The sequence below is a fragment of the Mandrillus leucophaeus genome, unplaced genomic scaffold, assembly GCF_000951045.1.
Source record: "Mandrillus leucophaeus isolate KB7577 unplaced genomic scaffold, Mleu.le_1.0 Scaffold39, whole genome shotgun sequence".
Lineage (NCBI taxonomy): Eukaryota > Metazoa > Chordata > Mammalia > Primates > Cercopithecidae > Mandrillus > Mandrillus leucophaeus.
The window spans coordinates 6,456,098-6,472,536 of NW_012104142.1; the positions used below are offsets into that span (position 1 = coordinate 6,456,098).

General features: G+C 38.5%; 1 protein-coding gene across 4 annotated transcripts in view; it reads left to right on the forward strand.

The window, feature by feature from the left end:
• The window catches only part of ADK (adenosine kinase), a 636,511-nt gene extending 620,681 nt beyond the window's left edge, over positions 1–15,830 (forward strand). For 3 of the 4 annotated variants that reach the window (XM_011991170.1, XM_011991171.1, XM_011991172.1), the window contains one exon: positions 15,125–15,529. In XM_011991170.1, the coding sequence (XP_011846560.1) occupies positions 15,125–15,249 (125 nt within the window). In that variant the 3' untranslated portion in view covers positions 15,250–15,529. Of the gene's footprint in view, positions 1–15,124 lie in introns of all 4 variants that reach the window. The other variant, XM_011991173.1, reaches the window with a different exon arrangement.
• Positions 15,831–16,439: the final 609 nt, after the last annotated feature.

The window sequence follows — 16,439 nt, forward strand, 5'->3', positions numbered from 1 at the left end:
AAAAAAAAAAAAAAAAAAAGAAAGAAAGAAATGAGCTATTAAGCCAAGAAAAGACATGAAGGAACCTTAAATGCATGTTGCTAAATGAAAGAAGGCAGTAGGCAGTCTGAAAGGCTACATACTGTGTGATTCTAACTACAGTCATGCACCACATAACATTTTGGTCATTGACAGACCACATATATGGCAGTGCTCTCATAAGATTATAATACCTTATTTTTACTGTACCTTTTCTATGTTTAGATATGTATAGATACGCAAGTACTTAACATTTTGTTACAATTACCTACAGTATTCAGTAGAGTAACAGGCTATACAGGATTGTAACCTAGGAACAATAGTCTATACCGTCTAGGTTTGTGTAAGTACACTCTGATGTTTGCACAATGACAGAATCACCTAGTGATCCATTTCTCAGAACATATACCCGTTGTTAAGCAACTCATGACTGTATATCACATTCTGGAAAAGGCAAAACTATGGAGACTGTAAAAAAGTAAGTAGCTACCATGGACTGGAGCTGTGGTGCAAGGAGAGAGAGAAGAATAGGTAGAGAGCACTGAGGATTTTTAGAGTAGCAAAACTGTTTTGTGTGATACTCTAATGGTGTATATTATTATATTTGTCAAATCCCACAGAGTATACTACACAAAGAGTAAGCCCTAATGTAAGCTATAGACATTATTTAATGATAATATGTCAATAATGGCTCATCAGTTGCAACAAATATACCCACTAACTAATGCAAAATTGTAATCATAGGGGGAACTGGGGAGTAAGGGGATGAGGGAAGATTTGGGAACTCTCTGTATTTTCTGCTTAATTGTTTTGTAAACCTAAAACTGCCCAAAAATATAAAGTCTATTATTTTTTTTTTTTAAAACCCAGGTGGAAAAACCTTTCTTCCATCCATCTTATTCTACCAACATCTTGGGTGTGTATGCGTGCTCTGTGTTTCCCAGTGTCATCAATTTCACTGCCTTAAGGTGCTATGGCTTAGACATGTGTCCGATGGCCAGTGACCTCACAGTTTTTACCAAAATACTTGTTTTCATTACTATCACGTGATAGCCATTCTAAGTGTGATTATCCTTCTTAATTCTGTTAGAAATCCCCCCGGCATTCCCTGTGAGGGAAGTATTAGTCCTTGAATTTCCGTTTCAAAAGATGCGTACTGATTTACTTGGTATATAGCTTCTGTAAGAGGAAGTTTCATTTGGGAAAGAAAGATTGTGCTAAGGTTCCCTCAGAAACTTTCTAAATTGCCTTCTCTAAAATTGCCTGTGTTTCCCTAAGCCTAAGAGTAAAATACAGGAAATAGTGATGATTTTTATGTGCTTGAGGAATCTCCTAAGAAGAGTGACCAATTTCATTCTACTTATACTGATACTTGTACTGATTTACCTTGTGGAAAACTCATCCAGTGGCTGCAATTACTAACTAAATCCAAAGGCATGAGTGGGAAACTATTAAAATAAAACATCAGTTAGCTGAAACTCTTGAATGGTTGCTCTTAATAACCATTTTTTCTGAATAAAGTTCCCATGGTTTTTTTTAAAGGTGTATTGACTTAGATCTGATTTTAAAAGTGTAATGTAACTTATTGTATAATGTTTAATACATAAGGAAAACAAGAAAAAAGTCATCCCAACTCTAGAAAAAAACTTTTTTCAACACACTTTTTTTTTTTTTTTTTTACTATTTTGACTAAACAGATTTCTAAATGTACTGCATGAATCTGACTAAAGACTAAAAATGGAAGGAAACACAAGTAGAAATTATAAAATCAGGATCAGGCCAGTGTGGTAGCTCATGCCTGTAATTCGAAAACCTTGGGAGGCTGAGGTGGGAGAATCACTTGAGACCAGGAGTTGGAGACCAGCCTGGGCAACCTAGTGAGGCCCCATCTGTACCAAAAAAAAAAGAAACTTACTTGTTTAAATTTCCTCCCTTTAAAGGTATCATATGCAAAGCAGAAGGTTTGGGGGTTTTGGGGTTTTTTGTTTGTTTTTTTGAGACAGGTTCTCACTCTGTAGTCCAGGTTAGAGTACAGTGGCATAGTCATAGCTCATTGCAACCTCAAACTCCTGGGCGCAAGCAGTCCCCGCTACCTTACCCTCCCAAGTAGCTAGGACTAAAGCTTTGCACCACCATGCCCAGCTAATTTTCCTATTTTTTGTAGAGACAGGGTCTTGCTATATTGCCAGGGTTGGTCTCAAACTCCTGGGCTCAGGCAGTTCTGCTGCCTCAGCCTCACAAAGTGCTGGGATTACAGGCATGAGCTGCTGTGCCCAGCCAGAAGTTTTCATTTTAGCACAGTTTAATCAATCTTTCACTTTCTGCTTTCTGCTTTTTTTGTGACTTATTTAAGAAATGTTTTCTACCTCTAGGACATAAAGATAGTTTTTATTTTCTTCTAAAAGTCTTACTGTTTTGCCATTTACATTTAACTCATTGATACATCTGGAATTCTTTTTTTTAGAGTGAGGTAATGGCATGTTCACAGCTCACTATAGCCTCGACCTTCTGGGCTCAAGCAATCCTCCCACCTCAGCCTCCTAAGTAACTGGCACTACAGTCACGTGCCACCACGCCCACATAATTTCTGTATTTTTTCTAGAGCCGAGGTTTCACCTTCTTACCCAGGCTGGTCTTGAACTCTTGGGCTCAAGCGATCTGCCTACCTCAGCCTCCCAAAGTGCTGGAATTACAGGCACAAACTACTGCACCCAGCCTCCCTTTACAATTCTTAAATTATTTTAGTCTTATTACTCTTGTTAGGACTTCCCCAATACTATGTTAAATAGTATTGATTTTTTATTTTATTTCATTTTTGAGACAGAGTCTCACTCTGTCATCCAGGCTGGAATACAGTGGCACAATCTCAGCTCAACACAACCTCCACCTCCCAGGTTCAAGCAATTCTCATCCCTCAGCCAACCAAATAGCTAGGATTATGGGCGCACACCACCATACCTGGCTGATTTTTGTATTTTTAGTAGAGATGGGGTTCCACCATGTTGGCCAGGCTGGTCTCGAACTCCTGACCTCAAGTGATCCACCTATCTCGGCCTCCCAAAGTGCTGGGATTACAGGTGCAAGCCATCACGCCTGGCCTGATTATTATTATTATTTTATGTTTTGTTTATTATGTATGTATTTTTTTTGAAACAGAGTCTCTGTCGCCCAGGCTGGAGTGCAGTGGCCCAATCTCAGCTCACTGCAAGCTGCACTTCCCGGGTTCACGCCATTCTCCTGCCTCAGCCTCCCAAGTAGTTGGGACTACAAGCGCCCGCCACCACACCAGACTAATTTTGGTTTTGTATTTTTAGTAGAGATGGGGTTTCACCGTGTTAGCCAGGATGGTCTCAATCTCCTGACCTTGTGATCTGCCTGCCTCGGCCTCCCAAAGTGCTGGGATTACAGACGTGAGCCACTGCGCCCGGCCCTGATTATTATTTTTAATGGGACTGTGTATGTTTTCTATTTATTCCTAATTTTACTGTTTCACTTTTTCCACATTTTCTACAGTTATTGGGTATGACTTTTATAATCAGAAAAACAATTTTTTACTTGCTTTCTTAAAAATAAATAATATCTTAGTGAAGGCCTGAGGGGTCCTTATAGGTGTAATATGGATGACCATGGAACTGCTATGGCTTCAGGCTTTATATATATGAGGTATTGCTATCTATTCACGGTATTCTCTGACCTTTAAATTTATGTGGCTTAAAATATATTTTCAACAATAAACATTTGTATATTTTTCCAGGTGAACAGTGTACTACCTCGATGTATAATAACTTAAATTTAGTGTAAAATGAGTTTTTTTAGAACAAATTATATATATATGTGTGTGTGTGTGTGTGTGTATATATATATATATATATATATCTCCAACAATAAACATTTGTATATTTTTCCAGGTGAACAGTGTACTACCTCGATGTATAATAACTTAAATTTAGTGTAAAATGAGTTTTTTTAGAACAAATTATATATATATGTGTGTGTGTGTGTGTGTGTGTATATATATATATATATATATATCCAAAAACTTTAAAATGTTTAAACTCTACATAGGCATATGGTGGTCTACTATATATAAAAGGTTTCTGGGAACTATTTAAGAAGATAAAGATAGAGCCACTGACATGTATTTGTACTGTATCTTTGGGAAAACAATTTCAGCATAATACATACTTGTAAAAAGTGAATTAGTAAAACTGTATTCTGAATGGGCACAGAGGCTCACACCTGTAATCCCAGCACTTTGGGAGGCTGAAGTAGAAGGATTGCTTAAGCCCAGGAGTTCAGACCAGCCTGGGCCACATAGTGAGACTCCTCCATTTCTACAAAAAATAGAAAAGTTAGCCAGGCATAATGGCACACACCTGTAGTTCTAGCTACTCAGGAGGCTGAAGTGGGAGGATTGCTTGAGCCCAGGAGTACAAACAAAAACAAAAACAAAAAAAAAAAACTTTATTCTTCCAAGTTTATAAAGTGCAGCTTGCTTACTTGTTGACAAGCTGCTGAATGTAGAATGAACAGTACACAGTCTACTGAGTTTTAAGTTCCAGCTACCATGAAAAACTGTTAAGGAACTATAGATGGAAAAGAGAAAATGGACTCATAAAGACTTTGTTCATTTCCTTCTAAAATATCCCTAGCTCTTATTAAGTGTCTCCATTAAGGCTTCCATACCCACTAACAATATTTCTCGGTTCTCTATAAACGACACTAAGAAAATTCTAGATGTTATATCTCTTCTACAGTAACTACATGGAATAGACAGCTTAAGTTACATTGCCTTTTGACCACACCAGCAATCCCACCTCTGTGTGCTTTGAGGAAACTAGTGTAGTATCTCCTCTTTTTGCACAACTTAAACATATGTTTCAGGTCTCATGTCAAATACTGGATATAATTTGTCAATTTATTGATCACACTTCATAACATCAGTAAAAGTCTAAATAAAATCAACCAGAAGATAATAGGCGCACCAATTGTTAATGAACAGAGGTTTATTTGGAAAGATTGTTCCAAGATTCAGAGCCGGCTAACAATAACCCTAAGAACCCAATTTATTGTCGATGAGAGATTCTCACCTTATGTCTCAACAGCTAGAGGACCTGAAGTCTATAATGTCTCCTAAAGCTGGAAAAGCCTGAGAGGTCCAGCTTGATACGCCTATCTGTAAAAGGATAGAGAGAAGGAACCAAAGTAAAAAGTCAACAACAACGGCCTCAGCATATGAGTTGTTGGAGACTTTTTCATATTGAACACACATTCAAAGTCAGTTTTTTAAGATTTTGCTTTTTGGACTCTTGGTAAGCCCAAATCTTATTCTAAAAAGAGCAGATATTTTTGTTTTTGTTTTGTTTTGTTTTGTTTTAGATACTGTCTCACTCTGTCTCCCATGCTGGAGTGCAGTGGTACAATACGGCTCACTGCAGCCACAACCTCCCAGGCTTGGGTGATCCTCCCACCTCAGCCTCCTGAGTAAGTAGCTGAGACTACAGGCATGCACCACCATGCCTGGCTAAATTTTTGAATTTTTCTGTAGAGATGGAATTTTGCCACATTGCCCAGGCTGGTCTCAAACTCCTGGCCTCAAATGATCTGTGTGCCTCAGCCCCACTAAGTACCATGCTTGACCTGTTTTTGTTTTTTTTTTGTTGTTGTTGTTGTTGTTGCCCAAACTAGAGTACAGTAGGCTCAATCACAGCTCACTGCAGCCTCAACCTCCCAGCTCAAGCTCAGGTAGCTGGGATTGCAGGTGCATGCCACCACGCCCAACTAATTTTTTTTTTTTTCTATAGAGACGAGTCTCCCTATGTTGCCCAGGCTGGTTTCCTGAGCTCAGATGATTCTCCCATCTCAGCCTCCCAAAGTGCTCAGATTAGAGGTGAGGCATGAGCCACCCCACCTAGCCTTTTTTTTTTTTTTTTTTTTTTTTTTTTTAATACCTGCAAGCCACATTTATCTGCTATTGTGTTTACCAACCACACTCTGGGGCCTGAGGCTGTGTTTCAGTGAATGAAATATGAAAAAGGACTTTCTTTACTTGCTGATACAGTACAGTATTTGTATCTATTAATAGCATATTGTTATTGTTGGTATTTTTTTTTTTTTTGAAAAACACTTTATTTGAATAATATACCTAAAATGCAGGGAACTTTTAAAAATAGAGATTGAGGCCAGGCATGGTGGCTCACACCTGTAATCCCAGCACTTTGGGAGGCCGAGGCAGGCGGATCACCTGCAGTCAGGAGTTCAAGACCAGCCTTGCCAACATGGTGAAACCCGTCTCTACTGAAAATACAAAAACTAGCCAGGTATAGTGGCGCACATCTGTAATCCCAGCTACTCAGGAGGCTGAAGCAGGAGAATCACTTGAATGCTGGAGGTGGAGGTTGCAGTGAGCCAAGATCACACTACTGTACTCCAGCCTGGGTGACAGAGGAGACTCTGTCTCAAAAATAATAATAATAAAATAGAGGGTGAAGGACCAAACATCCTATAGAAAAATAAGCAAAAGATAAAAGTTAATTCACAGAGAGATTTGTTCTTTAAAGATATATAAAAAGATGTTCAGCTTCACTTAATAAGAGAAATCCAGATTAAAATTATGCTGAACTATTTCTAACCCATCAGACTGGCAAAAATTCAAAAGCTGGACAGTATACTATATTGGTGAAGTTGTGGGGAAACGGGCACTCTTACATTACTAGTAGAAATACAAAATCCTTAAACCTCTGTGAAGAAGAATCACCAATAAAACTATATATGCATATAGTTACTCATTAACCTAGCAGTTCTACTTCTAAAATTTATCCTGAAGATACGCCCCTAACAACACAGAAATACATATGTGAAAGGTTATTCATTGCAGCATTGTTTATATTTTTAAGATATTGGAAACCATGTAAATGTCCACACATAGGAGATAGATTAAACTACAGTGTATTTATACATGGAGGTACTATGTAGCAGTAAAAAAGAATGAAGAAAATCTCTACCAATTGATGTAGAATGGTTTCCAGGAGATTTTGTTTTTGTTTTGCTTTGTTTGTTTATTTGAGATGGAGTCTTGCTCTGTCGCCCAGGCTGGAGTGCAGTGGCACGATCTTAGCTCACTGCAACCTCTGCTTCCTGGATTCAGGCGATTCTTCTGCCTCAGCTTCCCAAGTGGCTGGGATTACAGGCACCTGCCCCCACGCCCAGCTAATTTTTGTATTTTTAGTAGAGATGGGGTTTCACCATGTTGGCCAGGCAGGTCTCAAACTCGCAGCCTCAGGTGATCCGCCCGCCTCAGCCTCCCAAAGTGCTGGGATTACAGGTTTGATTCATGGCACCCAGACTCCAAGAGATACTTTTAAGTGAAAAAAAAAAAGCAAAGGGTAACTGTATTACCTCCTTTTGTGTTTAAAAAAAAAAGAGAAAAGAAAAAAAGGAAGAAAACATACATACATCTGCTTACCTTTACTAAAAGAATACAGGAAGATAAACCAGAAAACAATGAAAGTGGTTACTTACAAAGGATGGGGAGGAGGACATGGTAAAGAAAGTGACACTTCTTTGAGCATATCTTTTATAGAATTTTTACTTTTACTTTTAGAAACATGTTAATGTTCTACATATTTTTTAAATATTAAATCAATAAGGATAGAATGTAAGAAATGGGACTAAAACTGAAAGCAAACTGAAAAACATGAACCCAGCTTCATCTTTTCTTAAGTAAAATGAGCTCCCCAAAGAGGGTAAAAAAGAGAACCAATCTGAGTAACGTGCTGAACACAGTATTTGACTACATCAGAGAACAGAAAATTAACCCTAAACTCTTTAGTAGATTTGGATTTTTTTTCTTTTAAAGTTAGGGATGAAGTGACTTTGAAACTATTTGAGATGTATTACAAAAGTAAGTAAATAAATAAATTTGTTGATATTGTTGGGAAATAGGTTCTTACTATAGAAGAAGGAACATACAAATAATGGGATAAGGAAAGGCAAGAAAGAACCCTGTGGAGATGGACTAGAATTGGGAGTACTGGTGTCAGCTCAATTTCTAAACTAGGTCTCTGTACACACACATATATATATACAGTTAGGGATATAAGTGTGTGTGTGTGCGTGACTATGTGTACATGCATACTTCCTAGCTCTGTTCATTTACAGAGTCTAGAAGCAAAGAGCACACCTGCCTCCCAGATCTTAGTCCCTAATACCATTCTATGCTAAAAAGAACCAGTTATCCTCAGATAAATGACTGATTCCAGGGCATAGTGGAGCCCAGAACATTATGGCAGAACATAAAGAAGTGATCAAAAATAATGTGATGGCATATTCAAGGACACAGGAGCCACCAGCCTGAATGGCTCCCACTGGCAAAAACTGGATTATTTTAAGGACCAAATTAATTAAGGGCTGTAAGGGATTATAAACCATTGATTTAAAAAGAATTGAACCATTAATTTAAAAAGAATTGTGGACCGAGCGTGGTGGCTTGCGCCTGTAATCCCAGCACTTTGGGAGGCTGAGGTGGGCAGACCACCTTAGGTTGAGAGTTTGAGACCAGCCTGTCCAACATGGTGAAACCCCATCTCTACTCAAAATACAAAAATTAGCCAGACATGGTGGCTCATGTAGTCCCAGCTGCTACTTGGGAGACTGGGGCAGGAGAGTCGCTTGATCCTGGGAGGTGGAGGTTGCAGTGAACCGAGATCATACCACTGCACTCTAGCCTTGGTGACGGAGCTCCAGACTCCACCAAACAAAATAAAAATAATTGTGCATTCTTACTGATAATAAATAGATTTAAAATAATAAATGGGAGAAGAGGTAAGCTCTTGTTTATGGTAGAATGGTGAGGGCTGACTGGTAAATGTGAAAATCATTTCACACCTGGAGTGGGAGGGGGGTTGGAACTTCTGATAAAGAACAGAATATTTATGTGACTTTTTTTTTTTTTTGAGATGGAGTTTCACTCTGTCGCCCAGGCTGGAGTGCAGTGGCGTGATACTTAGCTCACTGCAAACTCTGCCTCCCAGGTTCAAGCGATTCTCCTGCCTCAGCCTCCCAAGTAGCTGAGACTACAGGCGCCTGCCACCATGCCTGGCTAACTTTTGTATTTTTAGTAGAGACGAGGTTTCACCATATTGGCCAGGCTGGTCTCGAATTCCTGACCTTGTGATCCACCACACTTGGCCTCCCAAAGTGCTGGGATTACAGGCATGAGCCACCATGCCCAGCCAAATTTGATTTGAGGATTTGCTCAGTCTTTCTTTCTTTCTTCCTTTCTCTCTCTGGTTCCTTCCTTCCTTCCTTCCCTCCTTCCTTCCTTCCTTCCTCCCTCCCTCCCTGCCTCCCTCCCTCCCTCCCTTCCTTTCTTTTTTTTTGAGATGGAGTTTCACATTTGTTGCCCAGGCTGGTGTGCAGTGACATGATCTCGGCTCACTGCAACCTCCGCCTCCTGGGTTCAAGCAATTCTCCTGCCTCAGCCTCCCAAGTAGCTGGGATTGCAGGCGCGTGACATCACACCTGGCTAATTTTTATATTTTTAGTAGAGACAGGGTTTCACCATGTTGGCCAGGCTGGTCTGAAACTCCTGACCTCATGATCTGCCTGCCTCAGCCTCCCAAAGTGTTGGGATTACACGTGTGAGCCACCGCGCCTAGCCTATGTGATCTTAAATTGTCTATTCACAAACTGCTTGTTAGATGCAAGGGAAAAAATAGGTACTATACAATGGAGAAGTAGGACAACACCTTGATCGGGTGATCAAAATTCCTGTCACTAGTGAACAGCAGATGGACATGATGTACCTCTAAATGGGACACTTTGAGAAGGATCCATCATAATATGTGTAGTAGTCTGCCTGGGAATGCATGATCATGAGAAAATGTTAGACAAACCCAAAATCAGAATCAGTCTATTAAAAATGGGAAAATAAATAAATAAATAATGGGATAAATGCGTCGGACACAGTGGCTCATACTTGTAATCCCAGCACCTTAGGAGACTGACGCAGGTGGATTGCTTGAGTCCAGGAGTTCAAGACCAGCCTGGGCAACATGGCAAAACCCCATCTACTAAAAGTACAAAAAAAATTAGCCAGGCATTGTGGTGTGCACCTGTGGTCCCAGCTACTCAGGAGGCAGAAGTGGGAGAATCACCTGAGCCTAGGGAGGTTGAGGCTGCAGTGAGCCAAAAAAAAATTACGCCACTGCACTCCAGCCTAGGCAATTGGAGTAAGACCCTGTCTCAAATAAATGAACAAATAAATTAAAAATTAGGTAGGGGATGACTATATTCTTCAAAAGTGTCCATATCTCAAAAGTCAAAATCTGAGGAAATGTTTCAGATTTTTAAAAACTATAAAGGTACATCAGTTAAATCCTAAACTAGATTGTGTTCTAGAGGAGAAAATTTCTATATAGGACATTATTGGGTAATTGACTAAATTGAAACATGGACAGTAGATTAGATAACAGTGTTACTGAAGTTGATGTTGATGTCCACACTGTAGCTATGTAAGAGAATATCCTTATTCTCAGAAAAGATACACTGAAGTTTTTAGAAGTAAAAAGATATGATAAATGTAACTTGCTCTCAAATAGTTCAGGGAAATAAAATTGTATAAAGAGAAAGAGTACATGCAAATGGTGCAAAATGTTAACAATATTGTGCACCTGGGTAAAGGATGTACAGATGCTTTTTGTACTATTTTTATTCCTGCAAACTTTTTTCTGAATTTGGAATTATTTTCAAATAAAATACACTTTAAGCAGGCTAATAATTAAAAATCTAAACTAAAATTATATTGGGAAACATTATGCTAAGTGAAATAAGCTAGACACAAAAAGACAAATATTGTTAGAATAGGCAAATTTATAGAGACAAAAAGTAGAGTAGCACTTACCAGGGGTTGGAGGTAAAGAGGAGTGGGGAGTTATTGTTTAATGGGTACAGAGTTTCTTTTGGGGTGATGAAAAAGTTCTAAAAATGCATAGAGGTAATAGTTGCACATTGTGAATGTACTTAATGTCACTGAATTGTGCATTCAAAATTTGTTAAAATAGTAAATTTTATGTTATGTATCTTTTCCACAATAAAAGTATCTTGGGGATGTTTACTTACATTATAAAAGGATTCCCTACAATTCTTTAAATATAAGCTCCGTTTGTTTATTTAAACAATTTTATACAACTTTCAAGATTCACATCAGCTCCTTTTTGAAGACTCTGCTTATAACTGATTATGTAGTATCTGTATTTCATTTTAGTTGGTTTTTTAAAATAGATTATTGAAAAACTGACATTCACCTTGGGCAAAGATCTTAGCTTTTTTCAGCATCCAGGTTCTCCACTTGTCAAAGCAAAACACTCTTCAGAATACTTACTTCATTCATCATCTAGTTTTCTTAGAAGAAGGATGCTGGTGGTTTTGCTTCACAAAAATATTTCATAAACATAAGCTTTTTCTTTTTCTCACAATGATCATACCAGGGGGAATGAAGAAAACAGATGTTGCTTATAAGGCGTCTAATAGACATGTTTGCATTGTAAGCTGATCTGACTCTGAATTTGGCATCTGCTCCATTCACTGTGTGGACTGAGCATTTTAGCCTCACAGTTTGGCAGAAAAGTTAATATTGACTTTTGACTGTTACCTGAAAACTCAGTGATAAAATACTCTTACTAAACCTCTCGAGAGAGTGATTTTTACAGTCTCAGCAAATGTCTTTAAAATACATCATTCCATTAACCATATTAATTTTATTCTTTGGTTGGGAATACTTATTTATTTCATCTAATACAGAGCATTCCCTAAATCTGACTGGGAAAAGTCTGTGTGGTCAGAATGGTAGAAGAAGAAGGACATAAATCACTTATAATGTTCTCTACAGGTCATTATACCACAGCTTCTCAATTAACCTTCATTCCCCTCAGGCTGCCCAGGGCCTCAGGGAAGCCCCAGAAGCCTAGCTGCAGCACAGTTGCTCATTATCATCTGCTCTTCTGAGCATTTGAGTGTTACTGCAACAGCTCAGGTTTCCCCTAAGGGGAAGGTAGCCCAGATTCTTCTGCTCTTGACCTGCCTTATTTGCAATTATCCTTTTTTTCTTCTTTCACAGTTTTATTGTGGCATAATAGACATACAATAAACTGTACATATCTAAAGTGTACAATTGTATAACTTTGGACATATGTGTACACCCATGAAACCATCACTATGGACATATCCACTGCTCCCATGGCCTTTTCTAATCATGCCTTCCTGCTCCTTCTCATCCCCTTTTGGATTGTTTCCAGTTTGGGGCTATTACAAATAAAGCTGCTGTGAACATTCATTTACAAGTCTTTGTGTGGATGTGTACTTTCATCTACCTTGGGTAAATACCTAGAAATAGAATGGGTCATATGATATGCGTATGTTTAGCTTTTTAAGACTGACAAGTGGTTTTGCAAAGTGGTCTCACCATTTTACATTCCCACAATTAGTGTATGAGAGTTGATCGCACCCTTGCTAACACTTGTTATAGTCAGTCTTTTCAGTTTTAGCCATTCTGTGGGTGTGCAGTGGTATCTAATTGTGATTTTAATTTGCATTTTTAAAGAAATAATGATATTGAACATTTCATATGCTTATTTGGCATCTATCTTCTTTGCTAAAATGTTAAAGACTTTTGCCTACTTTGTATTGAGTTGTTTCTTGTTATTGAGGTACCAAGTATTTAATTGTGACAAAATTCAAATTATTTTTTCTTCTATAAAAGTTGTATTCTTAGCCAGGTGTGGTAGCTCACACCTGTAATCCCAGAGCTTTAGGAGGCCAAGGCAGGCAGATTACTTGAGCCCAGGAGTTCAAGACCAGCCTGAGCAACTAGGCAAAACCCCATCTCTACAAAAAATGCAAGAATTAGCCAGGCATGGTGGCACACGCCTGTAGTCCCAGCTACTGGGAAAGCTGAGGTGGGAGAAGAGCTTTCAGCCCAGAAGGTTGAGGCTACGGTGAGCCATGACTGTGCCACTGTACTCCAGCCTGAATGATAGTGAGACACAGTCTCAAAAATAAATAAATTTTTAAAAAAGAAAAGTTTGTACTTTTTACATCTTACTAAGTGATCTTTAGCAAACTCAAGATCACTAAGATTTTTTCCTATGTTTTCTCCTCAAGAGTTTTAGAATGTTACTCCTTACATTTATGTCTGTGATTCATTTCAGGTGAATTTTTGTAGATAGTGTAAGGTAAAGGTTGAAATGCTTTTTTTTCACACATGGTATCCATTGTTCTAACACAATTTGTTAGAGTATCCTTTCTCCATGGGATTGTTTGGGCACCTGTGTCAAAAATCAGTTGGCCATACAGAAGTAGGTTTATTTCTGGACTCTGTTCAGTTCCACTGATCTATTTGTCTATATGCTAATACCATAGTGTCTTGGTTATTATCATTCTATAATAAATTTTGAAATCAGATAGTATAAATCCTCTGGCCTGATTCTTCTTTTTCAAAGTTGAGTTTTCACTAACCTAGGTCCTTTGAATTTTCATATAAATTTTAGAAGCAGCTGGTCTGTTTCTATAAGAAAAACCTGCTAGAATTGTTATTGGTATTCCAATGAATTAATAGAAAAAATCCTGCAGAACTGATAATATTGAATCTTCTGACCTTTGAATACTTTATGTCTCTCTATTTATTTAGGCTTCTTTTATATTTCTCAGCATTGTTTTTTCATTTTCAATGTGCAGGCCCTATACAACTTCTGTCAGATTTATTCTAAGGTACTTCAAATATTTGAAGTATGTGAAGTACCTTAGAATAAATATGGATAAATATTCTTAATATTTTTAATTTTTTCGTTGTTGAGACAGGGTCCTACTCTGTTGCCCAGGTTGGGGTGCAGTGATGTAATCATAGCTGACTGCAGCCTCAACCTTCCTGGCTTAAGCAATCCTCTCACCTCAGCCTCCTGAGTAGCTAGGTTTACAGGCATGCACCACAACACCTGGCTAATTTTTGTATTTTTTGTAGAGACAGGATTTCGCCATGTTGCCCATATTGGTCTCAAACTCCTGAGCTCAAGCAACTCACCCGTCTTGGCCTCTCAAAGTGCTGGGATTATAGGCGTGAGCCACAATGCCTGGCTTATTCTTAGTAACTTCTAATTGTTCATTGCTCGTATGTATAATTATATATACACATTACCAGTATAGATAATTTATTTTTGTATTTTTAGTGGAGATGGGGTTTCACCGTGTTGATTTTGAGACCCTGTCAACACATGCTTCCCTGTCCAGGTGCAGTGGTTCACGCCTGTAATCCCAGCACTTTGGGAGGCCAAGGCAGGTGGATCACCTGAGGTCAGGAGTTTGAGACCAGCCTGACCAACATGGTGAAACCCCCCATCTCTACTAAAAATACAAAAATTACCCGGGCATGGTGGCAGGCACCTGTAATCCCAGCTACTCGGGAGGCTGAGGCAGAAGAATCGCTTGAACCTGGGAGGCAGAGATTGCAGTGAGCCGAGGTCATGCCATTGCACTTTAGCCTGGGCAACAAGAGTGAAACTCCATCTCAAAAAAAAAAAAAGACCAGATTGACTTGATGGCAAGTTGTTGTGTCTCAACTTGAGCTCTTTAGAATAAATATTAGGGGATGCTCATGATGTTTGGGAAGAGGCCTCCCGGCCAGGCACAGTGGCTCACGCCTGTAATCCCGGGCCAAGGCAGGCAGATCACGAGGTCAGGAGTTTAAGACAAGCCTGGTCAGCATGGTGAAACCCCATCTCTACTAAAACTACAAAAATTAGCTGGGAGTGGTGGTATATGCCTGTAGTCCCAGCTACTCAGGAGGCTGAGGCAGGAGAATTGCTTGAAGCTGGGAGGCGGAGGTTGCAGTGGCCAAGATGATACCACTGCACTCCAGCCTGGGTGACAGAGCAAGATTCTATCTCGGGGGGGAAAAAAAAAAAAGACCTCCCTAACAGCAACGCTCAAGACTTTCTCTTACTGTCAAGGCTGAAGAATGAGATAGGTGCTTAGATCATACATTGGTCTGACCCAGTATAACATTTCTGCTGCTGTCACACAACACTCACGTTCTTTTTTGCCTGTGTTCTAGGTTTTCTGTCTCAACTGGTCTCTGACAAGCCTCTGACTGAATGTATCCGTGCTGGCCACTATGCAGCAAGCGTCATAATTAGACGGACTGGCTGCACCTTTCCTGAGAAGCCAGATTTCCACTGATGGAAGAGCCAAAAGCACAAGCCCAGGAGTGCAGACACTGCCCTGATTGCTTCCTGAGAATTCCCATATTAATAAAGAAGAAAATTATCTGCCATTTTTTCCTACTATAATAATGCTGAATCTTAATTTAGAGGGTACAAGGGTACGGTAATGCTTGTGGAATCTTTATTATCTCAACAATCTAAAAAATGATGTTTATTTCCATAGTTTGATAGTGCCACTTAAATGCCAATTAAACAAAACTATAACATTTCAATATAAATTTTTATTTCATTTTCAATTACTTTGTAAATTCATGTGTATTTAGTACACTGATTCTTTTTTTACATTTCTGCTTTGAATGCAGATGCAATTTAATATAATAGATTTTTTAATGAATTAATCTTAACATAGTAATCTTTAGCTTTTTATACAAATATATTTAATTTAGGAGTATATGTGTGTCTATACACACACATACATAAATATACCACATATATACCTGATAGTCAAATAAGGTACAGAAATTTTATCTTGTCAAATTATGCCAAATAATCTCTTTAATGTGCACTCAAACATGTAATAAACTTTGGATAATTAAATAATGTGCCAAATTTAAGTTGTATTACAATATTCAAGTCATAGTCTTTTGGAACTCTGTAATTTGATACAAACAAAAACTTGTCATATAGGAATTTTTTTCTGTCTTTTCCCTGTGTACAGCAAACTGAGGAAGAAAGATCATTATTTAATACTGGGCCCTGAAATGTTACCCAATTTGTTAATGGAATTATGAAGAACAGCAACATAATACACTGAAGAATGACTTAGTATCAGAGACCAATAAATCCTTTTTTTAAGGAAGACAAAATGGTATAATTGGACTTCTGGAGTCAGACTTAGTTACCTTTATATGTGACCTCAGTTTCCTTTTTGTAAAATGGGATAATAACCCTTACATAGCAGGTCATTGAGATGATTTGAGAGAGATTACCAAGTATAAGATATTTGTTTTAATGCCTTGTAAATGCTTAATAAGTAGCTGCTTTTATTATCATTATGATTTTTTCTTTTTTAAGAAAAAAAGATAATGTTTGTAAAACTGAATTCAAATCATAGGAGAGGATTTGGCCAGGCGCTGTGGCTCACGCCTGTAATTCCAACACTTTGGGAGGCCAAGGTGGGAGGATCACTTGAGCCCAGGAGTTCAA